At 42.1% G+C, this 27922-nt stretch overlaps 2 protein-coding genes across 26 annotated transcripts in view; one reads left to right on the top strand and one right to left on the bottom strand.

Moving 5' to 3' along the window:
* The window catches only part of LOC147018716 (uncharacterized), a 457423-nt gene extending 455476 nt beyond the window's left edge, over positions 1-1947 (top strand). For all 20 annotated transcript variants that reach the window (XM_085898687.1, XM_085898685.1, XM_085898684.1 and 17 more), the window contains one exon: positions 65-1947. In XM_085898687.1, coding sequence (XP_085754813.1) covers positions 65-229 — 165 coding nt within the window. In that variant the 3' untranslated portion in view covers positions 230-1947. The remainder of the gene's footprint in view (positions 1-64) is intronic.
* A 615-nt stretch (positions 1948-2562) lies between these two features.
* Positions 2563-27922, bottom strand: part of LOC147018715 (2-hydroxyacylsphingosine 1-beta-galactosyltransferase-like) — a 118321-nt gene continuing 92961 nt past the window's right edge. For all 6 annotated transcript variants that reach the window (XM_085898701.1, XM_085898704.1, XM_085898705.1 and 3 more), the window contains 3 exons: positions 24081-24157; positions 20308-20527; positions 2563-3396 (listed from right to left, as the gene is read on the bottom strand). In XM_085898701.1, coding sequence (XP_085754827.1) covers positions 3069-3396; positions 20308-20527; positions 24081-24157 — 625 coding nt within the window. In that variant the 3' untranslated portion in view covers positions 2563-3068. The remainder of the gene's footprint in view (positions 3397-20307; positions 20528-24080; positions 24158-27922) is intronic.

The following is a 27922-nucleotide window of genomic DNA, read 5'->3' as shown; positions in this document are numbered from 1 at the left end:
TTTTAACTTGTAACTACCTTTTTATTACCACTTTACTGATGGATCTTTTTCTCCCACTTTATAGGCAGTGAGACGATTGGCTCCCCCTGATGCTTCAAGAAAATTATTTCCAAGCCCTGAAGAGCTTCACAGGTCCATGTTTTTCGCTCAAAACCAAATAAACCATCAAGAGACATGTTCTTCATCTTCCTTTCTGCGAACAAGCAACCTAATAATGCGGCATCGATAAATGAATTTTAAAAAAGGATTTCGCCTAAAGCAACCCTGCCATCCTGTAGAGTGGTTATAAAAGTCCTATGACCCGACACCCATTGAGAGTTTGAAAATGGATAATGAATCGGTTTTGTCTCGAGGCACGAATCGCTCAGCCCATTCCTTCCAAACTCGAAATCTAATACCCAAGGGTGATCTTTCAAGCAATCTCCATTGGTGGACACTATTAAATATTAATGTCGAGACGATAAATGTTTGCCTTGTAACAATCTGGTATGAAATTGATTAATTGCAGTATTTTCTTTGCTATATTATCAATGCTAATATTTTTTTAACTTGTCTTTGTAATTGTAAGAGTAGGCCTTCTAATCAATGTTAAATTAATTCTCATGTCTGATTGTTATTTTCATTGTAATGTTGATATTTTATATGTTCTTACCTTAATAAGTGCCATGCTGATTCTGTGAGCTTTGTGTATAGCAGCGATTATACCCATAATCCAAACTCATCAAACCATGGCTGGGTGGCTGGACAATATGGAATAAGAGAGGTGCTGTCCGTTTCAGTGGCCATATGAACATCTAAAAATAAATTGATTTCCCCCTCCCCCCCCCTAAATCTGTGCATTTTATGTTTGCAATCACCTAAGTTTGATGGTTAACATTGGGTTCAAATCCTCAGCATTGTGACCAAAAACATAGCATAACACCTGTCCATATCAAACACTGTGCAAGTTGCACAGTGGAGTGTGAATAATTGTTTTGGAGCTCATTTTATTGAAATTTCAGTTTCTTTTCTCTTCTTGTCTGAATAACCTTTTTTAATGTCCGACTAACTTATTGAAGCCTCTTGAGTGTGTGTGAATTCTATGACCCTGGGCAACGATCTAATCATTCAATGTGCTGGCAACTTATAGTCCGAGCACACAGAGAGGAAGACCTTGGTTTCTTGTGAACCATCATTAGCACAACACTTTAAGGTCTCGACTTGGACTTGCAGGCTTCATGTCTATCGCAGGTAACGTGGTTTGTAACTCTAGCTTGATGCGTGGAATTTTAAACGTACAGCAGCATTTTACAACTTTGAGAAGATTGTAGTGTGATTACAATGGGAGTTGTACACCACTGATCCATAATGCTAACTGCATGTCTGCTCATAACCACTTTTATAATCTAAACAATACAAACAAACAAACAAAGGATTTCCTTATACTGAAATCAAGAGTGGTGGTTTCCTGAACCAAACTTGTTTGCTGGCAAAGCCAAAATTCCCCTTCGCTGGCCATGCTGTGGTTTATGCAAAACATCCATTATTAAAAATGCTGTTTGCAGAGAAGTTTGGTGCTCATTGTTGCTCACGTTGCGGCGTGCGAAAAGTTTGTGACCAATGTGGTGTTGTGATATTTTTTTTCACGCGTGTGTATCTACTGCTGTCTGTACTAGAACTTAGATTTCCTGTGGGTTATTTAATGTTCACTCAATGGCACGTTCATGAGTTCACCTATACTTACCATGCGGTTCAATAAAAAAAGCAACTTTATCAACTCGGTTGTTCTCTATCAAAAAGCCACCCATAATTCCTCAGGGGCTGGCCTTCTTGATTGAAGAGCATCTTTGATACTCTTTCCTTCATCAACAATGGGAGTTGATTCCACAGCTTGCACATGACTTCAGATGTTACTTGCTAATGTTTGCACACATCTGTGTGATGAAATAAAATGTATGTTTGAAGAAATTTATTTCATGTTATTTTATACAAGCTCAATGAAAAAACTAAGCCTGGTGTTGGCTTAGTGGTTAAGGTGGCGGCTTGGGATACTTGGGTCCTGAGTTCAAGCCCCGTTGGCCGCTGAATTAAAATACACCAGGAGGTTGACTCAGCCTGTCGTCCGTCCAAGGTCGGCAAAATGAGTACCAGTGTACTGGTAAGGGGGACACTGCGTCCCAACCAATGATGCAACCAGCAGCCACAGGCTGCACTCGATAGAGAGTGAGGGAACTTAGTCCTAAAAACCATGTGATCCCATTTCTCTGGAAAACTACTGAACCCTTCAGCATTCCTGCTCCATGTGATTGTTCCTCTAAGAAAGAATTTCAATGCCGAGATTGACGTGCCTTGTGCCTGGTGCAAGACACCTTGAGCAGCTCCAGTTGTCTCCAATATCATTCTTCATCTGCCACCATGACTGCCTTCTCTGCAGTTATGTGTTAGTGTCTGGATGACTGTTAAAAATAGTTGTATCTGCTCATCAGGCAGCATAAGTGAGTGACATGTTGGATTAGATGAATGCTCAAGGCCATAAGAGAAACAGCAGGGCAGCAGCACTGAAGCAAATGAGTGATCAACATATAAGCTTGTCAGTGTTTAATGGCCAAGCAAGCTGATACTCTCTAATATAAACCTGTTGTCACTCTATTGCTTGTCTGCAGCTTCAATAAATAAATAAAAACCATGGTACACTCAAGCAAGAGTTTGTTGCCATTTGTCATACAAGCAAAAACTTGAGAATAAATGGTGTTCCAGATCATGTTCTACAAATGCCTTGGTAACTTGCCTGTCGAGTATTACCACACCCACACGATGATCTGCCACCAATTGCATTATCATCCTCTGACTCCACTTTTCAATTTATTATTTCAATAAAATATATAATTATTTAAGCTTTGGCTTCAACCACTTTGATGGGTAGAGATGAAGGATAAGGGGTTCATTTTCATACACAAAGTAATTATCAAAAGCCAAGAATATCCAAGAGGGACAAAATACAAAAGAGAAGGAGTTGAAAATTCAAACTTCTTTTGATGCAAGACCAGACAAAAACCATGCATCCCTTATTTTGTAAATGTGAAAAAAGTTTAATCAAGTTTTTGCCGAAAGGCATGGCCTGTTTGGCCACCATCACCAATGCAGCAAGCAGAGGAAGCTTGCAACCTGTCAGGGGCTCGTAGAGATCTCCATCTCAAGAACACCAGGACCACCCATCCCAGAAATAAACCAAAGAAAACTCCAATTGCAAGCAGATCCAAGAAGAAGTATGTGTAAAATGATAAGTCATAAACCCGTGGGCGAAGATGTGGAGCTCCATCATGCCGCAGCACGTACTCAATCCAGTGCACTGCACGCTTCACTGGATGCTCCTGGTCTCGGTAGATCCGGGAGAGCTGGACTGCCTTTTCCTTGTACCTGATGTAAGGAAGCAACCTTTCAATTATAACGACATATACACATTTCAACCTGCGGATAAAACCATAAACTATTTAATTAACATTAAAATCATACCAGATGACCATAAGGCAGCCACCCCCACTGACACAGCATGGATAAATGAACTGTTAACAGTATCAGTACTTGATTATAAGCTGATCTCAAAAACAGTTTATCATTTACTTCTGATGTTTACAATTTAGGGTATATTTATACTGTGAGTTGATTGCCTTGATGGCTTCCGTTTAATCATGTCAACTTAGCTCATCATCATGATTTTTTTTATCAGGTAACTGCCTGAACTTCATGTAGACTTCTCACCTTCAAATAAAGCAATTAATTATTTTCAAGCAAATGTTGAAATGATCCTTTGGGGTTTTTAAACAACACTAACAAAATCTTTTATTCCATCTATCAATAATGACGATGAGTTGTATGACATTTAAAAGAAACGTACAAGGAGGCCAATCGCATTTTAGCACATACATTTAAAACTAGAAGGGCACTCGGTGGAGCACATACCTCTACCACGTAATGCCTGATCCGTGAGAACATATCGGGCCCAACACATTTTTAAAATATCATGCTATACAGTACTATATCGTTTATGGCCCTTTCTCTCAATGGTGAAGAATCACTTAAAGCAGAGAGTTGGTGTCAAAGCCACCCAATGCTCACCTGTTGATACATTTATTGTTTTTAAAAGACTAGTCTAATAATATTTTTTATAAAGCATTGCAGTGAAGTCTGATGCAAATAATTTTAAAGCAATATATGTATTTGTATATTGTAATCGGTAAACTAGTACACATATTAAATGAATGGCAAGCGTCTAGTATAAACAGGCAAGCATTGGGTGGCTTTGACACCATCTTAGATTGAAATTAATTTTTTTTTTAAATCATTTGTTAATTTCAACTTCACGACACCAATAGTATACCCCAAAGGAACCTCCATGCCAAATATCAGCATCCGAGCATACATATTAAATGAATGGCCAGCTTCTAAAAAATAACTTGTACCAAAAACTTTAACGTTGATGTGCGACAAAAACGTTAAGTTCAAAACAGATCAAAAATTTAAAACATTTGAAATTATTTTTTATTTCAACTTCACTACACCAATAGTATTGTTAAGGATTCAGCGGTGGGGGGGGGGCTCGCACCCGACTCTTTACCCCAGTATTAAGGATCCACGGTGGGGGGGATTCGAATGCCACCCGTCGGCTCCAATCGGTAGCCAGTTTGGGTTTTCGCACCCTTCTCTCAACAGCCAAATGATGAATATTCGGCTTCACCTAACCACCGCCGTCTCCAGGGTTATAACGCCGGCTGGTTCGGCACAGGCCTCGGGTCACGCGCCTCGAATCGCGATACCAACGTACACCTGGACCTTACCAGTTGGGGGAATAGACCCCGGTTACAGACTCGTTTTGTCAGAGACCGAGCGAATTCTGCCAGTCTGTAACCATTTTGGATTTTATATCCAAATCGAGCAGATCGTTCCTCGGCGTGGCACGAACAAACCCAAAGCGGCAACTTCATACGAATCAGCCAGATTTATTGGGGACACATCGGGGAACACAACACAAGCACAGCATTCATGATGGTTATAAATAGAGGGGGAGCACTCGGGAGTGCAAAACCTCCGCCGCCAATACTGCTGGGTCACTCGAGTGAACCTTATATCTTATTCATTAAATATGATGTCAACAGTGCTGAGTTATAGTTCTTTTCTCCATTTTTTTTTGGGGGGGGGTGGAAATCACTTAAAACATGTAAAAACACAAAAAAACATAAATCGAAATTTTGTTGAAAAAAAAGTTGCAGAAATTTTTTTTCTCTTACAATTTTTTTTTGGGGGGGTTGGAAATCACTTAAAACATGTAAAAATGCAAAAAAAAAATTTTTCTCAAACAATTTTGTGGGGGGTTGGAAATCACTTAAAATATGCAGAAATGCAAAAAAAAAATTTCTCGAACAATTTTTTTTGGGGGGGGTTGGAAATCACTGAAAACATGCAGAAATGCAAAAAAAAAATTTTCTCTAACAATTTTTTTTTGGGGGGAGGTACCAAGTCCAAAATTTAATGGCATGATCCTTGGACCATACCGAACCCCCCCCCCCGCCCCACCAAGTTTCATCGAAATCAGTCGAGGAGTTTTTCCGTAATACTGTTCACAAACAAACAAACAAACAAGCAGAAAGGGGTGAAAACAGTAATCTCCATCCATCTTCAAAGATGGTGGAGGTTAAAGAGGGGGAGCAGTCGGGAGAGTGCAAATCCTCTGCCGCCAATACTGCTGGGTCACTCAAGTGAACCTTATATCTTATTCATTAAATATTATGTCAACAGTGCTGAGAGTTATAGTTCTTTTCTCCATTTTTTTTTGGGGGGGGGGGGGGGTTGTAAATCACTTAAAACATGTAGAAATGCAAAAAAAATCTTTTTGGGGGGGGGAGGGGTAACAATTTTTTTGGGGGGGTGGAAATCACTTAAAACATGTAAAAATGCAAAAACAATTTTTCCTCAAACAATTTTGGGGGGTTGGAAATCACTTAAAAGATGTAGAAATGCAAAAAAACAAAATTTTCTCTAACAATTTTTTTTGGGGGGGGTAACATTTTTTGGGGGTTGGAAATCGCTTAAAACATGCAGAAATGCAAAAAAACTTTTTTGGGGGGGTAAATTTTTTGGGGGGGTTGGAAATCACTTAAAACATGTAGGAATACAAAAAAAAAACATTTTTTTTCTCAAACAATTTTTTTTTGGGGGGGGGGGACCAAGTCCAAAATTTAATGGCATGATCCTTGGACCATACCTAACCCCCACCCACCAATTTTGTCGAAATCCGTCGAGGAGTTTTTCCGTAATACTGTTCACAAACAAACAAACAAACAAACAAACAAACGAGAGGGGGAGTACTCGGGAGAGTGCAAAACCTCCACCGCCAATACTGCTGGGTCACTCAAGTGAACCTTATATCTTATTCATTAAATATGATGTCAACAGTGCTGAGAGTTATAGTTCTTTTCTCATACATTTTTTTTTGGGGGGGTGGGGGTTGGAAATCACTTAAAACATGTAAAAATGCAAAAAAAAAACAACAACAAAAAAAATTTGTTGAAAAAAAAGTTGCAAAAATTTTTTTTCTCCAACAAATTTTTTTAGGGGAGGGGTTGGAAATCATTTAAAACATGTAGAAATGCAAAAAAAAACATTTTTTTCCTTTTTTGGGGGGGTACCAATTTTTTTTTTGGGGGGGGACCAAGTCCAAAATTTAATGGCATGATCCTTAGACCATACCTAACCCCCCCACCAAGTTTCGTCGAAATCTGTCAAGGAGTTTTTCCATAATACTGTTCACAAATAAACAAATAAACAAACAAAGGGGTGAAAACAGTAACCTCCATCCATCTTCGAAGATGGCGGAGGTTAATTAATCTATAACCCGTTCTTAACTCGGGAGCTACGGATTACTGGTTTCAAAGGGGACCCTCGCGAGATAAACCTTAGACAACATGCAGACAAGACAGAGTACTTGGTGATGCTTCATGGACGAGAGGAAAAAGTGTCGAAGGAACGAATGTTGCTCGTGACAAGCCGATGTCCACGGATTGGAGCATCCAAGCTCAAACTTGGAGCGTGGCAAGATGGCGGCGTCGTCCAATTGTCGCAGCCCTCACGCACGCAGCTTCGGCACGTTCAGACCCTATGAGGTTGACTGCACCAGAGCGAAAGATCCACGGTGGTATGCTCCAGCTGGGTTTTTATAAGGTCCATCATACAAGTCCAGGCCTGGCTTGTTCACCAGACAAGGCCAAATCGAGGTGTTGGGCTCCGCAGGTTTGGTCCGTGGCCAAGGAGGCACCGCCGGCCAAAACCACTCCTCCATAAAGTCGATCGCCCTACTCGACGTGCAGGCGTCCTCTCCCACTGCCAAAATGGCAGACTTGATGCGCAGGCAGTTTCTCTTACTGCAATGGCAGACTCGGCGCGCTCAGTTTCCCTCTCGCCTCTCGGCCGACTGCAGTTTCACTTCCCTCTCTCGGCCACTCCCCCTCTCAGCGCCGGGCGGAGTCCCCTTCGGAGAGGGGAACGAAGAAGAAGAACCTCTCGGTCCACCACCACTGTACGACCAATAAACAGCCTTTTGCATCCCCTGACACACATGCAACGTCCATTTACCGAACAACCTGGCTAAACATGCATTTAATTGGAGATCTGGGCTAATCCTATATTTAATAACACACAAAGGGCCATTTCCGTAACAATTTTCCCCAAAGGAACGTCCATGCCAAATATCAGCATCCTATTACACATATTAAATGAATGGCAAGCGTCGAAATGACTTGCACCAAAAATTTTAACATTGATGTGCTACAAAAAAGTTAAGTTCAAAACAGGTCAAAAATTTGAAACATTTGAAATTATTTTTTTTTATTTCAATTTCACTACATCAATAATATACCCCAAAGGAACCTCCATGCCAAATATCAGCATCCCAGTACACATATTAAATGAATGGCAAGCTTCTAAATAACTTGCACCAAAAACTTTAACATTTTCACGCTCACGCTCACGCCGGGGGTATCGCTATAGCTCTCTGTTCTTCGAACATGCGAGCTAAAAATTAAACAACTCTCGAATCCGGATCTTCACCAAAATGGAATCAATTTGGCCTTCTTTCACACCCAACGTGTCCACCAAGTTTCGTCTGAATCAGTCCACAACTTGGGATATTGAGCTATATATTGCTTTTGGTCTCTGTCTGTCTGTCTGTCTGTCTGTCTGTCTGTCTGTCTGTCTGTGTCTTTCTCAGAACCACGAAAACTTCTAGTAGTCGGATCTGTATCTTCACCAAAATCTAATCAGTTCATCCTGCCAAACACCCAACCTGACCACAAAATTTCATCTGAATCAATCAACAACTTTATGACATATCCTGCATGCCGACAAACAAACAAGACGATGTGCAGAGCATGATACTTGCAAAATCCATAAAACAAATTTGACCTCAAAAATAATTGGTAGTTGAATTCAATGACCAAATATGGAACTCCATTCAAATTTCAAGTCAATCGGATGAAAATTGACAATTTTATAAATTCGGCCTCGTTGACCTTTTGGTCTATGTTGACCTCAAATAATTGGCTGGTTGAATTCAGCGACCTGAAATATATATCCTCTTCAAATTTCAAGTCAATCGGATGAAAATTGAGGATTTTAGAAATACCACCTTAGTTGTTGACCTTTGGGCCGATGTGGACCTTTGGACTTCTTCCTTATGACAAACTCTACCATGTGGTGAAGTTTCGTGAAGATCGGTTTAAAATTGGGACCTGTAGGCGATAAAGACAGAGAGACAGAGAGACAGAGAGGCAGAGAGACAGAGAGACAGAGAGACAGAGAGACAGAGACAGACAGACAGAGAGACACAGACAGAGAGACAGAGAGACAGAGACAGACAGACAGAGAGACACAGACAGAGAGACAGAGAGACACAGACAGAGAGACAGAGAGACACAGACAGAGAGACAGAGAGACACAGACAGAGAGACAGAGAGACAGAGAGACACAGACAGAGAGACAGAGAGACACAGACAGACAGAGAGACACAGACAGACAGAGAGACACAGACAGAGAGAGACACAGACAGAGAGAGACACAGAGAGACAGAGAGACAGACAGAGAGACACAGACACAGACACAGACAGAGACAGAGACACAGACACAGACAGAGACAGAGACAGAGACACAGACACAGACACAGACAGAGACAGAGACAGAGACAGAGACAGAGACAGAGACAGAGACAGAGACAGAGACAGAGACAGAGACAGACAGAGACAGAGCCAGACAGAGACAGACAGAGACAGACAGAGACAGACAGAGACAGACAGAGAGACAGACAGGGAGACAGACAGGGAGACAGACAGGGAGACAGACAGGGAGACAGACAGGGAGACAGACAACGAAATTGACTAACCAATATACATGAGAAATCTTCGATTTTGCAAGTAACAGACAGAAAGGGGTGAAAACCTCCTTCACCTTTCCTGGTCCACTTGTGCAAATGAATGAGAAAACGAAAAAGAAAGTGTTGGGGGTTGAAAGACATCTGGACCATCCTGTCGATGACTTTTCTCGATGGCTTTTTCTCTCGATTCTCGCGCCATAAAAACAATGGCTTTTCTCATCGCCTCAACTGGGCATTTCCGAAGGAGCATTTTTCTCCTCCCATCAATACCAACCTATGGGGATTGTCCTTGCTCTTAACCTTTCAAATGCTGAATGTCTATACAAATTAAACGCTGAAGAGAGAGGTAGCTGAATGCTCCATCAGAAGGACAATTCAAAATGCAGGATTGCTGGCACTGTGCCCCACAACCGTGGCTTTGGTGATGTGCAGTTGGGTCCACTGTGATGTCTATTAATAAACCAACCATATCAGGGCCAGATTTCATAAATTGGCACACACAGGACAAGTTTTGCAGAGTGCAGGAATGTGGATAAGAGTTGGGGGGGAACTTGGGGAAGGGGTGGCAGATTTCAGAGGGGATGGGGCACTGGTCGCTGGGAGGGTGTTGGGAGAACTGAATCTGGGAGGAGGCAGAGTGAGGTGGAAGCATGAGGGGGGCACATGAGGTGGAAGGATGATGAAGAGTAGATCAAAGAGAACAAGTGGGTTGGGAGGACATAGCCAGAGAGATGACATGACAATGGAGAAGGTAGTGAAATGGAGGAGATTGAAACCTTCAATGATGTTAAGGGGAGTTGATAGTTAAATGCAGGGAACCTCTGCAGACTGGAGTTCTCGTGATTCCTAATTCGGAAATAAGACAGCTATCATGAGGGGCGTGAAATGAGGTGTTATTGAAGGTATGGAGGAAAGTAGTGCTGCAAGTATGGATGGGATGGTCTATGGACCGTGCGATTGAGAGTTCAACAGGTTTTGGAAGGAAAAAGTGAAAAAGAGGAGAAAAAGATGGCAAATGTTCCTAGTGGAGATAAAAGGGAAATGTTATGAAAAGCTTTTGAAGTAAGAAGCAAAGTAATTCAATTGCAAGGAATGTTAGTTCAATTGGGAGGTCTTTAAAATGTAAATGGATAAGGAATGAATGAATGAAGGAAATATGACAGAATGAGTTCATAATTTGTTTTTGAGATGAAGAGGAGTACATTAGTCTGCAAAAGTATTCACCCCTACCCATAACGCCACATTTACATGAATTACGAATTATGTGGAAAAAATTTCCAATATTTTTCAATTTTTTTCCAAAAATGTTTTTTTTTTCCAATTTTTTCCATGGAGATGAATTTTTCAATTAATAACTCAAGAGATCAAACCAAACACGGTCATATTTGTAAGAGGTTACATGTCAGGAAGCCCGGCAAAAAACACATCAAAATTCACTGGTTGTAAAAGTATTCAGTCCCTTCGGTCAGTACTTGGTGGAAGCACCTTTTACAGCAGACCGAGTCTTTGTGGGTAGGTCTCCAATAGCTTTACACAGTGAAATGGTGAAATCTTTCCCATTCTTCATGTGAAAATTGCTCTCGTTGTGCTAAGTTTGATGGGGATCGCCGATGAACTGTAATCTTCAAGTCTCGCCGCAAATGTGCAGTTGGGTTCAAGTCAGGACTTTGACTGGGCCACTCAAGAACATTTATTTTCTTCTTATTCAGCCACTCCAGCGTGGCTTTAGTTTTGTGCTTCGGATCATTTTCCTGCTGAAATGTGAATCTTCTACCCAGTTTCAGATCCAGGGCTGATTCAAATAGGTTTTCATCAAGGATTCTCCTGTACTTTGTACCATCCATTGTCCCTTCTATCCTCACAAGCTTGTCAGTCCTTACTGATGACAAGCAGCTCATAAACATGATGCTGCCACCACCATTCTTGACAGTTAAGACGGTGTTGACTGGGTGATGTGCAGTGTTGGGCTTGTTCCAGACGTAACACTTTGAATTTAGACTAAAAGGTTCAACTTTTTGTCTCATCTGACCAAAAAACATTTCATCACGTGCCGGCAGTATCATAAAGATGCTTTTTCACAAATTCCACACGAGCTTTTGGATGTGTCTTTCAGTAACGACTCCTTTATTGTCACATGTCCATCGAATAATGGCTTATTTGATGTCAGTTCAGGACACATTAGATCTGTGACTTGCTACAGGTACCATGTAAACCTGTACTAACCTGTTCCATGATCGGGTTGTCGGCAACTAAACCGTCTCCCCCACCAGATATTTTGGTGAGGAGGGTGTTTGGATCTGGACACCCAGCAGGATTAAAAACAAAACCTGTCAAATGGCAGAGGATTTCCTTGTGAGCCAACGGCCATCCATATCTCGTGCCCAACTGTGTCTGCAGACGTCCTCCTGCAGTTGGGTTACTTCTTATTTGGAGGTTGGTGGAAGGATTTGCACTCCGGTCACCGGAAAACCCTTTATTCCACAAAGCATTTGAAAAGCATTAAAAAAAAAAAATCTGAAAACCCACTCCGTGGGAGTACCTCCTGTGCAGTGCCCTTCGCAGGGCAGCTCACCGGATGACAGGATTGGGGCAAAGCCTTCGGGACCCCCAAACTTTGATGATAGTAAGGAAACTATGGGGTAACCTTCCTGGATGAGATTGCGGTAGTGTGTACCGGGTGGTGCTGAGGTGTCATCTATCAGATGGTGGTCTCCTTGGGTTAACCTGAGGCGGTCCCTTGGAATGTCCTATCCCTAAGAGAGGATGATCAGGTGTCTCTGTTATCATCTGAGCTCACGAGTTTGGACATTGGTATTGCAGCACTCTGGGGTTCGGAGACCGGATTGCGGTGAGATCATGGTGGGCTGACTCCATTGATAATTGAGGTAACACCGGTCAACGAGCGTATTATGAGACTAAGGATTCGTCACTTGTTAGGTGTTATTTCCGTGGTCTCTGTTTATGCTTCGACTGAGGCGAGTGACCTCACCGTGAAGGACGCATTCTACGCCACGCTCAAGTCTGTGGTTAATCAGTGCCCCAGGCGATATACTCTTCTAGTCTTGGGGGATTTCAATGCATCGACTGGAACTGATGGGGATGGTTATGAGACGTGTGTTGGTCCCCATGGGTCTGAAACTGTGAACCAGAATAGCACCAAGTTCCTTGACTTTCCAAGAAGTGATGGACTTAGGGTGGCTGGTTCGTGGTTTCAGCGCCCACAAGCTCATCGCTGGACTTGGTACTCCAACGCTGGCGGTGTGGCAAAAGAGATTGACCATGTCCTCGTTGACGGTCGCTGGAGGATGATCCAGAACTGCAGGGTCTACCGGAGTGCTCAGTTCCTCAATTCTGACCACAGACTTGTTGTCCCAACTCTGAAGTTGCAATTTAAATCCAGGAGAATGGTGCCATCCCCGCCAAGGCTGGATGTTGGCAAGCTCAAGGATGAGAGAGTAGCTGTGGAGTTTGCGACCAGGCTGAGTGGACATTTGGGGTGTCTGGGTGTTTTGGGGGGTCCTGATGAGTTGTGGAGTGCCTTCCAGACCACCATCTTTGATGTTGCCGGTGGATGTCTTGGAACTCACAGTAGGGCGAAAAAGAATTGTATCCGTCAAGGGACCACTGAATACTATTGACCAGTGGTAGGGCCAGATTGATTGGCAGAGCCGAGCTGTTCAGGGAGCTGAGGTGTAAAGCTGTACATGCACCAAGGGTGGACAAGGAGGCCTATGTGCGAGGAATCTGTGAGGGGGTAGAACATCACCTGTGGTAAAATGATTCTCGCTCTGCTTACAGGGGAATTCGCACTTTGCGTTCATCCAAGCCCATCCCTCGGAGCACTACAGTTAGAGCAGAGAGTGGTAGGCTCTTGACAGAGGACTCCGAAGTGAAGGCCCGCTGGGCCGGTTACTTTGAGCGACTATACCAGGCTGATCCCCCAGCTGTCGAGTTGGATGCCAGGGGTGTTACCATCCCGTTTGCTGACCCTCCAATCAACTGTGGTCCACCTTCGTTTGTGGAAACGCAGACTGTGGTGAACCGGTTGAAATGAGGCAAAGCTCCAGGGATCTGTGGCATCCATGCTGAACTTCTTAAGACTGGTGGAAATGCTGTACTCGTGTCGTTGCGTGCAGTTTTGTGCTCTGCCTGGAACACAGGCATCATCTCAACTGACTGGAAGAGGGGCCTTGTTGTTCCTCTCTGGAAAGGGAAGGGTGATCGCCAAGACTGCAACAACTACCGAGGGGTGACGCTGCTCTCCGTGCCGGGCAAGGTCTCTGCTTAGAAGAGATAATTATTGATAGAATTCGCCACCACCTGCTTGAGCATCAGCGTCCAGAGCAGTCAGGCTTTACTCCAAAGAGGTCAACGATTGACCTTGCTTTTCAGCTCCTCACCGAACGCAGATGAGAGTTTCGGCAGGGGCCACTTGCAGCCTATGTTAATCTCTGTAAAGCGTTCGATTCCAGTGAATCGGGATGCCCTCTGGAGGATTCTTGGTCTTCATGGGGCATCTTTGATAATCCTTGTCCAACTTAACAGTTTAATAACCTTGGATATACATGTAATTGAAACAAATTTCAAATGGCATATGAACGAATAATGAATAAAGTTTCCTTGATGTTAATGTTGTGTTCATAGCATTGCATTTCATTGCAGATGCTGCAGCCAATTGAAAATGGTGACAGTAAAGGAAAGGGTTAATCATGTGTTGTCACCATCAGAACAGGAGTCCATAACAGCTCCGAGAATAAAATTCACTTCTCATTGCAGGAAATATGTTCCATGTCGGATTTCAATTAGCAACTGGATGAAAGAGCTGTAAAGAAATTGGGTCAGTGAATGACAAACAACTATCCGGGAGGCGTCGAGTCAATGAGGACAATGTGGCCATCATCCAGGAAGCACTTGAAAGCCTTCTCTCAAAGTCGAGGTAATGTGCGTCCGGTGAGTTAAACATCCTGACATCAACAGCACACAAAATTCTCAAAGCGAAAGCGCATGAATATGCTTACAAGATTCAGGTGGTTCAAATGTTACAGCGAGGGGACAACCATGCAAAGTTAGATTTCTGTTAAAACTTCAAATCAAAAATACTGTTAAAAAAAACTTCAAATCTTGTCGAGTTGACTTTTTTTCGATGAGGCAACATTCCACATCAGTGGTGAGGTCAACCTCCACAATTGTCACATTTGGGGGGGACAGTAAAAAAAAAACCTCTAATTCTGGCAGCATGAAAGTCCCTCACTAAAAATGAATGCCTGGTGCACACTTCGAAAGTTATGCATCATTGGTCCTTTCCTTTTTTAAGAAGAACCAGTCAGCGATGGACGTTACTTTGAAAGTTACAGAATTTTAGTCCCTGAGCAATGATTAAATCCTTCCGATAACACCTTTTTCCAGGAAGACGGTATTCCCTGCCACTATGTTTCAAATGTGTGACAGGTCGTGAATGACGTTGTCCCAGACAAGTACATCGGTCGACATGGACCAATTGCTTGTCCACCTCGTTCACCAGACACGTCCCTGGAGGAATAATTTTTGCGCTGCCGTGTTCAAACACGTGTTTACTCATGAAAACCACATTCTTTGGATGAACTTATGGTGCGCGATCACAAATGCAATTATATGAAATCACTCCACAGCAACTGGAGAATGGTTTTAACGGATTTGAACTGCATTGTGTAAAAAGCTTATGAATTTTGCTTTGATATGCCATTTATGGCTTCCTTGTGTACCCTTTATCCAATTTTATTGACATTTAAAGTTGCACGTCTCGCTCGCAATCAGCTCTCACCAAATGGATTACCCCAGCCGGCTTGGATTTCAATAAATTAACCCTCACGAGCAGAGTAACCACCCTACAGGTGGTCTTGTTTCAAGCATACAATGCGTTCTTCCGACGAAAACCTTTATTTGGGTGGTGTATAGGTAACTGACAGCTCTGCATATGCAAAAAAAAAAAAAAAAAAAAAAAGCAACCCGGGTTATGTGCATGAAGCAAAAAAAACATACCTACTGTTTATAATTCAAAACACCTCACTTCACTGGAAAACATGTGGACAGGAATACTGTACTGTAAATGGTGGAGACTTGTCATATCCTCCCCCAACTGTAGGTGACAACACGATACACATTTTCAGAGAATTTGTGTCCCCCCTCCTCCTCCTCCCCCAAGACCACCAGCAAAGATAAAAACACCACTATACATTATTTGGGGTCATGCTGATCCTATGCAGCAAGTCTGGATGTAACCAGCCCAGAACTGTAAGAGGAGCAACGCGACAAACAAACCCACAAACACCGGTCCATGAATTATAATAAGGATGCTCTTCCAGGCAAGGAAAGCTGCACAAAGCAACCAAGAAAAGCTACACAAGGTAGGTCCTTTGCTGGTTCATACACCTACCAGCTTCCTCGACAGCTGCAGACATTCATTCACAAGTAGCACATGCATGAGAATCACAAGGCCACAGCTACATCTGGGAGAATAATACGTAATTAATAGGTGTGGGGCAGAGGTAAATGCCAAGAGGGCACACATTAGGGAAATTGTTAAGCTGGGCATGAGGACCAAAGCTAATGAGGTGCATAAAGAGCACAATGTTGTGAGGAAGAATTAAAAGGTCACCAAGGGACAGACCCATGCGTTAAGTTTGGGAAACGGTTTTCCACCCCTGGAGATACAATGACAAGTTGGGTTTTGTTTTTCAATGAATCGGTAAAGAGATCTGCCTGGAGGAACCACCAACCTCTTATTACATCAATCTCATGGATTAAGTTGTTTACTCAGGAAGTTTTGTTTGACGGACAAGTTTTGCCAAAATGCGAGTTAAACTCAGTGTGCTATTTCCTGGTGACAGGACGCAACTAGCCTGGGTTTGAATCCCAAACCAGCGATAAAAACAGACATCCTGATGTTTCACAGGCAGGGTGATTCATCAATGCGTGTTCCATCCCACAGAAGGCCGTTAAACGAAATGTCCCGTCTTCCAGCATTAGTTTGTGTCCTTCGCAAAGAGCAGGCAAGCTATCGCCGGCACCCTCAACAAACAACAAAATTCCTGCCCTGACTTCGTGTCGAGTGGAAACCCATCCAGGACTGGAACCCCAACAAAGAAGCCGCTTTGGCAGAACCGACACACTGTGTCGGGCATGGGAGATGATGATGATTAACGATCGATGATGTTCCGTGTCCAGATTAACACGAATGCAAGTGACCAGTTTGCTAACAAGGAGGTTAAAATTTATTTTATTGGTTTGGCATTACCGATTCATGGTTATAAAGACATTAATAAGGGAATTAGGAGCTTGCAGTATCAAATTTGTTCGGTGTAGGACAACATGCTCCTTCACATGATCTCAGTGCCTCAAATTATCGATGGATTGGCAATTGCAGCGACTTTTGACAACAAATTTCATGAATGAGAAGAGCTTTGCACAGTCTGCCTCTCCAGCAGCTCTTTGAAGAACTAGTAGGGTCATCCACTCTTCACGAGTAAGTATAGGAAGATCGAGCTGTCAGTCTTCTATGATGACAAGCTCACCAGCACCACCACCAGCATTGCCATTGCTGCCACAACTTTTGCCACAAACATCATGTTTGATCCATGAACTACTATGAAAATGGCATTGACCCAACGCTACAAGCATTGTTACCCGATTTCTGCTACAATCTCCAATGAGTGTGGCACTACCCACTGCCAAGAACAATTGTTCCTGGATTTTGAACATTTGCTCCCTATTTCACATTTTTTATCTTGCCAAAACGAAGTTTTTGCAAGATATGTTAGTCAACTTGAATGTTTTTTTGTTTTGTTTTGTTTTTTTTTTGTCTGTAATCACATATAAAAAATTCTGCAGAGCACAGTTATCATTGGAAATTTTTGTAACTTCGCATATCAGAGGCCTATAGAGGTCCCTTTCAGTGCACAAAATTTTGAAGGTCAAGGTCAAAGGTCAAGGTCACTTTGTTGCAAATCAGGGGAGTCGACGAAACCCTTATTTTTTTGAGTAATTTTGATCGGATCGTCTTCAAACTTAATGGGAATATAGTTCATGGTCTGGAGCTTAGCTGATTAATTTTTGGTGGCGATTGGCCTTGACCTTCATGGTTTGCGCCTGAGGTCAAACATATTTGACCCCAAGGTCAAATTTTCAAGTTTTAGGAACCATATCGTGTAGTACCTCAAATTGAACACCTCGATGAGTGCTTTCTAGATATGTCAAGCTTGAGACATTATGACGTCATTTGGTGACGTCATGAGGCAAAAGCATATTTTTCATGGTTACTCTGTAGAACGATTCTCATCGGAATCTCTCGTTGGCAGATATTCCTCAAGGAGTCGCTCCTGGTGGATAGCAGCTCTGTTCACCTCAGTGTGACCTTAAAGAAGTCACACGTGGTCACCTTTTGGCAAGATACGCGTCACCCTGCGGGTGACATTGGTTTATTGTTGTTTTGCAATGTGGGGGTCAACATTACCTCCCACTGCCGATCCTTGTTACCAACTGTAGTTTCCTTTGACTTCTGATTAGAATCGATATAGTATTGTGTGCAATATGATGGATAAGTGAAAGCAAATAGTATCTTGGCAGCTGGAAATAGGAACATGAACCACACTCAACACATTTTAAAATGATTTGGGATCTTGCTTCGGTCATATTTTGCTTTCACATAAGGGGTACATTTTCCTTTCGTCCTTTTCCCTTGAAGTAGTGATCGTCTTGGGTGAAATTATCACCCAAACGAAGCCAAACCTGGTGGTAAAACGTCCGTGAAAGGAAAAAAAACAACGCAGGAAGATGCTCCTTGTGATTAAATGGGGGTTATTACAAGTAGGATAGGGGGATAAGGGTCGACAAGACGAAAATTATAAACTAGAACAGCACTTGTTAGAGCGCATACCTCCGCCAGGCTGATTAGTTTGCATTTTGGAATCAATCGATATGTCGGATGTGGATCCAGACCTGAACCAAAACTGAATCGGCTCGTTGTCACCTCCCAAACTCATACACCAAGTTTTGTCACAACTCAACAACCACTCCCTCAATGGTGAAGAATAACTTTTTTAAATTAAAAAAAAATTATCGGATCCAGATCCAAGTCTTCACCAAAAGTGAAACAATTCATCATGATCACACACCTAACCTGTCCACCAAGTTTCGTCTGAATCTGTCCATAACTCTGATATATCATGCAAACAGACAAATAAACAGTGACAGACAGAGATGAAAACATAACCTCTGCCCACCTTCGATGGTGAAATAATAAACAGGATGAACAAAGCGGTCGACAGACATAAGTAGGAATGAGTGACACAAACTTATGTACGAGAAAAATAAAGCATAACCCACTCATGGAACTGACAAATACCATGACTCGCCACAAGCCCTTGCTTTCCCCCATTGTTGTGCAAGTTGTTGGCACACATGGCTGGTGGGGCTCTGGACAACAAATGATAGGAGCGATGCAGTGAAGATGGTGGCCAAGCAGAGGGAAGGATCTAACAGGTCCTCCTCAGGCAACGACCATAAGCAAAGAAAGAAAGAGTACATGCACAACAGTTTTTAGCAATTATTCTTGGACCCACCCACGACTGGTCTCCATTGGCCACTCCACAGGACGGGGGCAGCGCCATCATCAGTGTTCACCTCACCCCCATCCCGGAGCTCCCCGCAGCACAAAAGGCTGCCTATGCCACGATCCTTTACGTGCCCACAGCAGAAACTGCCATGCCTGTTCATGGTGCTGTCAATGCATCCATAAGGTCCTGAAAAGTGCAGTTATAGTGCTATTGTTGCCTCTGTGACTACGAGTCTTGCTTAACCTTTCCTCGCCTCGCTTAAAGACAGGAGGTTTCACATAACACAATATTACTCTATACCGTCTTAAAGTTAACACTCACTGCCTCGTCAGTGCATGTTTTACAAGACAAATCATCTGACATTTTCCCTGTTAGAGTACAAAAGCAACATGACATAGCTATGGATCCCACCCTCCCTCCACCTTCTATGTAACACATGCTTTCTTTTCATTTCTGATGGGAACTTCCTCTTCTTCACATTTATTTCTCCAGTTTTTGTTGTTTTATGGGCTTCTTATCCAAGTTCATTAACCTCCGCCATCTTCGAAGATGGATGGAGGTTACTGTTTTCACCCCTTTCTGTTTGTTTGTTTGTTTGTTTGTTTGTGAACAGTATTACGGAAAAACTCCTCGACGGATTTCGACGAAACTTGGTGGGGGGGGGGGGTTAGGTATGGTCCAAGGATCATGCCATTAAATTTTGGACTTGGTCACCCCCCCCAAAAAAATTGTTGGAGAAAATTTTTTTTTTGCATTTCTACATGTTTTAAGTGATTTCCAACACCTCCCCCCCCCCTCCAAAAAAAAATTTAGAGAAATTTTTTTTTTGCATTTCTACATGTTTTAAGTGATTTCCAACACCTCCCCCCCCCTCCAAAAAAAAAATTTAGAGAAAATTTTTTTTTTTGCATTTCTACATGTATTAAGTGATCTCCAACCCCCCCCCTCCAAAAAAATGCTGGCGAAAAGAACTATAACTCTCAGCACTGTTGACATCATATTTAATGAATAAGATATAAGGTTCACTTGAGTGACCCAGCAGTATTGGCGGCGGAGGTTTTGCACTCTCCCGAGTGCTCCCCCTCTAGTTTTACATGTTTTATTAAACTTTATTATTTTACTATACCTGTGATTTTGGGGATCGATCTATTTTCCATGCCGGAAAAAAAATACGAGTTGCCACGCACAAGTTATGTTATCGGTGTGTGCAACCAAATTGAGGGTCAAAACGTTTCACGAACCACCATATGGAACACTAATTTAAATTAAAGCCTCCAAGTACACCAGTAGAACTTCATTACAGTTTGCATACACACTCACCTTGAATCAGAGGCAACAGTGATGATGGTGTGGGACAACTTCTGCTCAGTTAATCGTCTCCAATCCAGCTTGATCCCCATGCCTTTGGCGTGCACTCGAGTCATCGTGTCATAGTGGTCCCCAAAAATAGGCAGTCCCACTACTGGCACACTGTGGTAGACTGCTTCGTAAATTCCATTGAGGCCACCATGGCTTATGAAAGCACGAGCATTAGGATGACCTGTAGTGTCCAATAACAGTGGTGCAAAAGGGCAAGAAAACAAATGTACAAATTATGAATGCCAATGTGACAACTGTAATTTCTCTAATAAACGGCTTTATACTTAAAGTCAACATTCAGTGACGCAGAGCATCCTGCCAGGGTGGCAGTGAGACAAGAGCCAAATTTTAACACATTTTTCTGGTTACCTGTAGCAGTGAAAGTGTTGGACCAATATGCAAACCCTGTTCAAATTTCAAGTCGATTGGATGAAAATTGATGATTTTATTTGGTCTTGATGTTTTGACCTCCAAATGAACAGGGTTCTAGGCTTTGAATGGTGAACCAATTCGGTGACCCAATATGCAAATTCTGTTCAAATTTCAAGTCAACAAAATGGGAATTGATGCTTTTTGGCCTTGACCTTTTGACCTCCAGAACAATAGGCTTATAGGATTTGATTGGTGCACAAATTCAGCGACTCAATATGCATATTATGTTCATATTTCAAGTCAATCAGATGGAAATTGATTTGTGCCCTTGACCATTGAGCCTTTGACATATTGACCTCAGAAAACAGTTTCTAGGTTTTAATTGGTGAACCAATTTAGTGACTCAATATGCAAGTTATGTTCAAACCAGCAGAGTACCCCGACACCCCTGGGTGGGTGGACTTTGAGGATTACTTGCTGGAAAAAAAAGAAGTGTAGACCGTTTATTGCAAGAAGACAATATACTCTGTGTGGTGGGTCTAAAAGGGGTCTCATGGGTCTAAATGATCTAAACATCTACAGGTTTAAAGAATCGAAGGTGTTCAACTAAATGGTCTAAATGACATAACTCCAAGAGGTCTGATGTGTACATCTGGTCCAAAGGCTCTATAAGAGTGTTAAGTGATCTTAAGGACTTGTTGCAATAAGCAGTTAGGGTTCAAATCGGTCTAAAGGGTTTAATACATCTAAAGCGCTGAAACAGTCTAATGGGTTTTAAGAGTCGAAAGGGTTTTAAGAGTCTAAAGGGCCTACGGGGTCTGCTATTCTCACTGCGCCTGATATTAACTCAGCTTGGGAATTTTTTAACAGAAACCTGCTCTCTTTTATGCATAGATTCATCCCATCTCATCTTCAGATATCCTATCCTTAGTCCCACCCATAGTACACCGAGTCTTTTGGTGAGGCAGTTGCTCAGAAACAACTTTGCTTTCTTTTGGTGAGGCAGTTGCTTCTATCCCTGGAAAGCAAATGCAACCAAAGACAATCTCAGTTCATTCCAAATAGCCCACAAGTGTTCACTCATGAAAGCCAGAACACAACATCTGTCCATCCTCAAGGATGAACTTTCAAACTTTTCTCCTTTCTCTAAAACCTCGTTGCACCATGTTAAGTCTGTCTCTGGTGTACGTTTCCCTTCCTTCCCTTCCGTCTCTTCAAATGGCACCACAGTTGACTCCAATCATGAGAAGGACCATCATCTCTCCATCAGGACCATACTCTGTGCAGAGCGTTGCTGCTGCTGAAGCAGTCTCCTTGGCTATTGGGCACAATCCTGGACAGATTGCAACTCACCTCAAATCTCTGTTGCTTCTAAATCCTGTGTACCCAACACCTCGCTCTTTATACCCACTCTACTGAGTCACACCCAACTGCTCCTCGATTCTGTATTTTGCACCTGAGAAGTTGGAGAAGCTTCTGGCAGTCCTCGACAGATTCTGCAACTGGGCTGAACGGCATTAGCTCACATCTCCTAAAAACCTGTTCTGCTGCTCTTGCACATCCTCTTCCTGCTCCTTTCACCATACCATTTGACATAGATCATCTTCAATCTGCTTGGAAATCCACCATAACTGCATTGCATAGGAAAGGTGTAAAAACCAATCCTCTCAACGATGGACATATAAGCTTACTGAAGATCAACAAGGTCATGGAATCCATAATCACAGTTGAGATGAAATCCTTCCTTTTCTCCAACATTCTCATCTCAGACCACGAATTCGGATTCAGACCCGAATTGGGCATGCCACCCCTACTCACCCAATAAGGTAAGGAGCTCTCAATGTAAGACATGAGATCACTGTCTCTCTAGAGTCTAGACATATCTCGAGCTTTCAGTGTAGTCTGGCATCCCATCTTGCTATCTCTATCTCTCGCTCGAGGTGCCAAGGCCAACTCCCCACTCTTGCATTAATGACTTCCTTAACTCTCGTAGCCAATATGTGGCTCTCAATGGAATCCTTTTGTCTCCTCTCCCGTCAAGGCTGGAGTGCCCCAAGGCAGTGTTCTGGGCCCAGTCCTATTCATAATCTTCATCAACGATCTCCCTGACTGGAAAGTCCCCCTCATCTCTTTGCTGACTCCACATTCTGTCATGACATACCTCATCCTTAAGACAGGCAGGCTGCAGACTCTTTCCTCTTTTCAGACCTTGACAACATCACAAGCTGGACAAACACTTATAAATACATCTTTCAATCCAAACAATTCTATCTCGATATATCTCTACCGCGATATACAGTACCTTCAGAAAGGATTCACACCACGCGACTTTTGCCATATTTTGTTGTTTCAGCCTGAATTTAAAATGGATTAAATTCAAATTTTTGTCACCAATCTACACAAAATACTCCATAATGTCAAAGCGAAAACATGTTTTTTAGAAATTTTTACAAATTAATTTAAAATGAAAAGCTGAAATGTCTTGCATCATATATTCAACCCCTTTGCTACGACACTCCAAATTGAGCTCAGGTGCATCCAATTTCCTTTGATCATACTTGAGATGTCTGTAGAACTTGATTGGAGTCCACCTGTGGCCAATTCAATTGATTAGACATGATTTGGGTAGAAACACACCTTTCTATACAATGGCCCACAGATAACTGTGCATATCAGAGCAGAAACTCTTCCATGAAGTCCAAGGATCTGTCTGTATAACTGAGAAAGAATTGTGAGGAGGCATAGACCTGGGGAAGAGTATAAAACAACTTCTGGAGTGTTGAAAGTTCCTAAGAGCACAGTGAGCTCCATTATTAGGAAATGGAAAGAATATAGAACTACCCAGACGCAGGGCCAGATTTACCATGTGGAGGGCCATGGGCACAATGATTGTGGGGGGCCCCCAAATTTGGACATTAATCAACAACTTAAATTATAACTGCTTTTTCATCAACAACTGAACTTATATCGATAGATTTGGCAGATCTTGATCTATAGATTCGTTGGTGGACATTAAACATCCCATGGTGGTCTTTCTGAAGAGTGGATGATTCATCACCAGTACCCTGGCTAAATTAGATTCCTGCCTGGTCCGGGGTCTGGTCTTTTTGGAGGTTCCTTGACACCAGATTACAATATTTGTTATTTTCCAGTGTGATTGATGACTGGGCCTCAGCCTCTGCGGTACTGTATAAACAAATTGACTCTGTATCCGAAGAAAGTCGTTCCTATGAAACGGGCTAACTACTAAGGGAAACCTACACATGGATGTTCTTCAATTTCATTATCACTGATCAATTAGTCTTTATCAATACCCAAAATGGTGTTGTAGGACTTTAAAATAGTAATCAAAGATGACTTACCAAGCAGATCATTCTGAGGCACCCACTCAACCAGCCAGGTGTTGTTTCCCAGGTTTTTTGGAGACTTGCCAAAATATCTAAACAAATTTACATAATTTTACAAAATTAATCACAATGTCATCATCATTTGATTCTGTTGGAAACAGTGCAAAAAATATTTACATTAACGGTGCTCGCTTCTAATCTCAAAAAGGGGATTATTAACACCTTGCATGTTTGGACACCACGGCGTTTTACTCCCCCATTCTCTTAGAAAATTGATCAGGAAGAAATTTATCCCCACAAAGACAGATCGCTTGCATGTTTGGACACTGTTTTTACTGCAGAGCCCTTTTCTTTAAAAACAAAAACAATTCTTATTTTAAATAAAGATTTGCAACATGAGCTGAGATTATCATAATTGTTGTTTTTCTTGATTACCATTTAAAATACCTGCTCCCTTCGGTAGCATTGGTGAGTCGTCTTCCCTCCCCCACAAATGCTGACACCCAATCCCCCCAATCCCCCACCCAAGTCTACAAAGCACCCCACCTGTGCTCATCAGCTCCTGTTTTCTTCTTCAAAGTCCTCTTAGCACATTACCAAGTCTGTCTGTGATGTGTGCACCCCTTTCCCATCCCCTCGTTCTCACAAAATGCCATCGCAGCTGACTTCTAAAGACAAGCCTGAATTTCTTAACTTAGTGTTTGCCTCCAATTGTCAACTCAACCCATTCTGCTGTATCTCCACCTTACCCCTTCATACTCAATCACTGGTTACCGGACTCTGTTTTTCTCAGTCGGAAAGGTATATAAAGCTATCACCAGCCTTGACTGACTAATTCTACTCTACCTGCTTTTGCTTTTCCTCTCTTTTCAGCCTGTCACTCACCTGAGGTTGCCTCCCATCTGCTTTAAAGACCACCAATATTACTCCAACACAAAAAGGGTGCAAAAATAGATAATCTGAACTACAGAAAGGCTTGCTAATTTCAGTCAGGGAATCCATCAAATCTTTCATCTCAAACACCCTAATAAATGATCACAATTATGGTCGCTCAAATTTGGACATGCTGCTTCTCAACCAACAATGGATGGATGGAGGCTCTACCTCAAGCATGATGGTGGGGTTATCTCCCTACACTTTTCTCAGGCATTCCATAGTGTCTGTCGCCCTGCTCTACTTGGAGTTTACTTCCTATTTAATACAAAGCCATGTTATTTGCTGACTTCCTACATTCAGTCAACAGGCAGTTCTTGGTAAGTCCTCCCATCTCTTCGCCCATTCAAAGCGCAAGTACCCCAACACAGCTGCTTGGGCTGCATTCTGTTCCTCATTTTCATTAATAACCTCTCCCATGCTTTGAAAAAAAAAAAAAAAACCTCTTCCTCTTCACAAATGACCATTAAATCATATAAATTCATTCAACTGATAAGCAGGCTGCAACGGTTTCAATCTCCCGACTAAGATACGATCTGATACAGTGCCGTTTTGAAGGATTGGAGTGTCTTGTACTTCTGGCCTCACAATCAGTTATAACCTCTCCTATGAAAACCAATTATCAAAGCTGACCTCCAGATGCAGACTGGGAATCCTCAATCATGCCACATCCTTCAATGGCTTAACTGAACTTCTCTCAGCCGATAAGGCCCTAATCCGTAGCTCAGTGGAGATGTACTCTCCACGATAGGGGCATGTGATCCAAATTTACACCAGTCTCTCCTGGCGATGTTGTAGAATCCAAAGCCCTCAACATTTTTGACATCTCCTACAAATAATCAAAACCCAAGTGCTTCTGTCCCTCAATGCAGAGAAGTTGGTGGTAATTTGTTCTTTTGGGTTTTTTATTTTTATTTTTGCCTGTCCTAAGGTCTTACTTCCTCTGCTCTTTATTTCCCTGCCATTCCCGACCTTACCAGGTGCAGAAACTCCCAAAATTCATGTGCACTTCTCACCTCCACTCCTTTGTTGCTCTGTTCTCTCACTTCTGGAATCCGACTCTGCCTTCTTGGGCTACAAGTTGGTGGTACACCACTATCTGAAGTCTCCATCCATGAACGTGATCATTTCTACATTTAACACTTACCATTGATTTGCACAGTTAGGTTTCTTTCACTCTTCTCTCATTATCCTATTGTTTGTTCATCCCCTTGTTGTATTTTCATATTTCCCCACAGCTCCAACTGGCAGTGTGTTACCTCTATCTCCTTTCCATGAGCCTTGACTTTGCATACAACAAAACAGGACTTCAGTAGGATCAACTTTGTCATGCTTTTAACTTGGGAGTATTTTTTTTTTCATGGCAATGATTTAAACTGAAATGTGAACAAACTATTCAAAATTAATTACAATTTTTTTTTTAAGTTGTAGAATTAAAATATATGTATATATTTTTTTAAATCAAAACATTCACCTAACAACACAAAAATGGAATTTGGAATCGAGTCATGCCAAATAATAACAAAAACCATCCAAAATAAATTAACGGCAGTTGGAAATAAATTTGCATGACAATACCAATCATCATAAAGACGACGTCATTTTGCTTTTGAAAAATTGGACCTCAGAGGAGAAGAAGGCTCATAAATAAGTGAGAAATAAAGGCACAAGTGACGGAAATCACCAAAATAATTACTACATCAAAAATTACCGATTAAAACAAAAAAATCTAAATTATCTCAGAAAATAAAATATATAAATAGAAATAATACAAGTCTGAAGATGACGATGGTTCACGAGCGGTATTTGATGATGTAGATTGTTTCAGAAGTCAAGGATGAGACAATGTGATAATGTTTGACCAAGTTATAAAAATTATCAACATGATGTGGTACGAGTGACAGGTTATTAGCTGCAAAATGTCGAAAACCCGGTTTCGTTCAACAACTTTCAAAATTTGACCTTTGCATAACCTTTAAAGGTCACGAAACAATGTTGTGGACATTAAAATAAGGAAACAGGATATGTGCTATAGCTTATTGGAGTTAGTTCGTTGAAGAAGGTCGAAAACCCGGTTCGATTCCCACAACTTTGAAAATTTGACCTTTGTGGCCTTTAAAGGTCAAAGGTCAAGGATTATGTCCTTTAGTGCAAAACTTCCTCTGGAACATTCCACGAACAATATAACGTCATATAGGCTATATGGCATTTCGCACTCCTCGTATTATTTATCCATAATTTGATGAAATCAGCGTAAAAACAAACTTGAAGGGGGCGCCACGGGCAAGGTGTTCGAGATAGAGCAAAATGGTTTCAAGACTTTAGGTGGGGAATGACCTCAAGATTATGCATAAAAAAATATTGTCATCCTAGCTCTCAAAGTTTGGGCGGTCGTATGATTTTTATGTCAAAATTCGATATTTTCTAAGTTCGTGACCTTGACCTTGGGACTAAAATGAAAAATTGAGCTCCGCGGGGCTATGCAGGTGCCATTGGGCTAACCAAATACCAAAACCCCTGCCAGATTCGACAAACCCCTCAGAGAAGATTGATTTTTATGTCAAAATTCGCAATTTTCTAAGTTCGTGACATTGTGACTTTGACCTTGGGATGAAAATGGAAAAAAAAAAATCGAGCTCAGTGGGGCTATGCAGGTGCCATTGGGCTAACCAAATACCAAAACCCCTGCCAGATTCGACAAACCCCCTAGGAGAAGATGCAAATTGAAATTGGTTACTCCCTAAAAACACAATTCGCAATTTTCTAAGTTCGTGACCTTGTGACCTTGACACTAAAATGAAAAAAAAAACAATCGAGCTCTGTGGGGCTATACAGGCGCCATTGGGCTAACCAAATACCAAAACCCCAGCCAGATTCGACAAACCCCTCGGAGAAGATAATTTTTTCCGTCAAAATTCGCAATT

Source organism: Eptatretus burgeri, chromosome 10 (assembly GCF_056783735.1).
Source record: "Eptatretus burgeri isolate ZD-2024b chromosome 10, Ebu_testis_v1, whole genome shotgun sequence".
NCBI lineage: Eukaryota > Metazoa > Chordata > Myxini > Myxiniformes > Myxinidae > Eptatretus > Eptatretus burgeri.
Note: the sequence above shows the minus strand (reverse complement) of the source record. Positions and strands in the feature narration are given on the sequence as shown.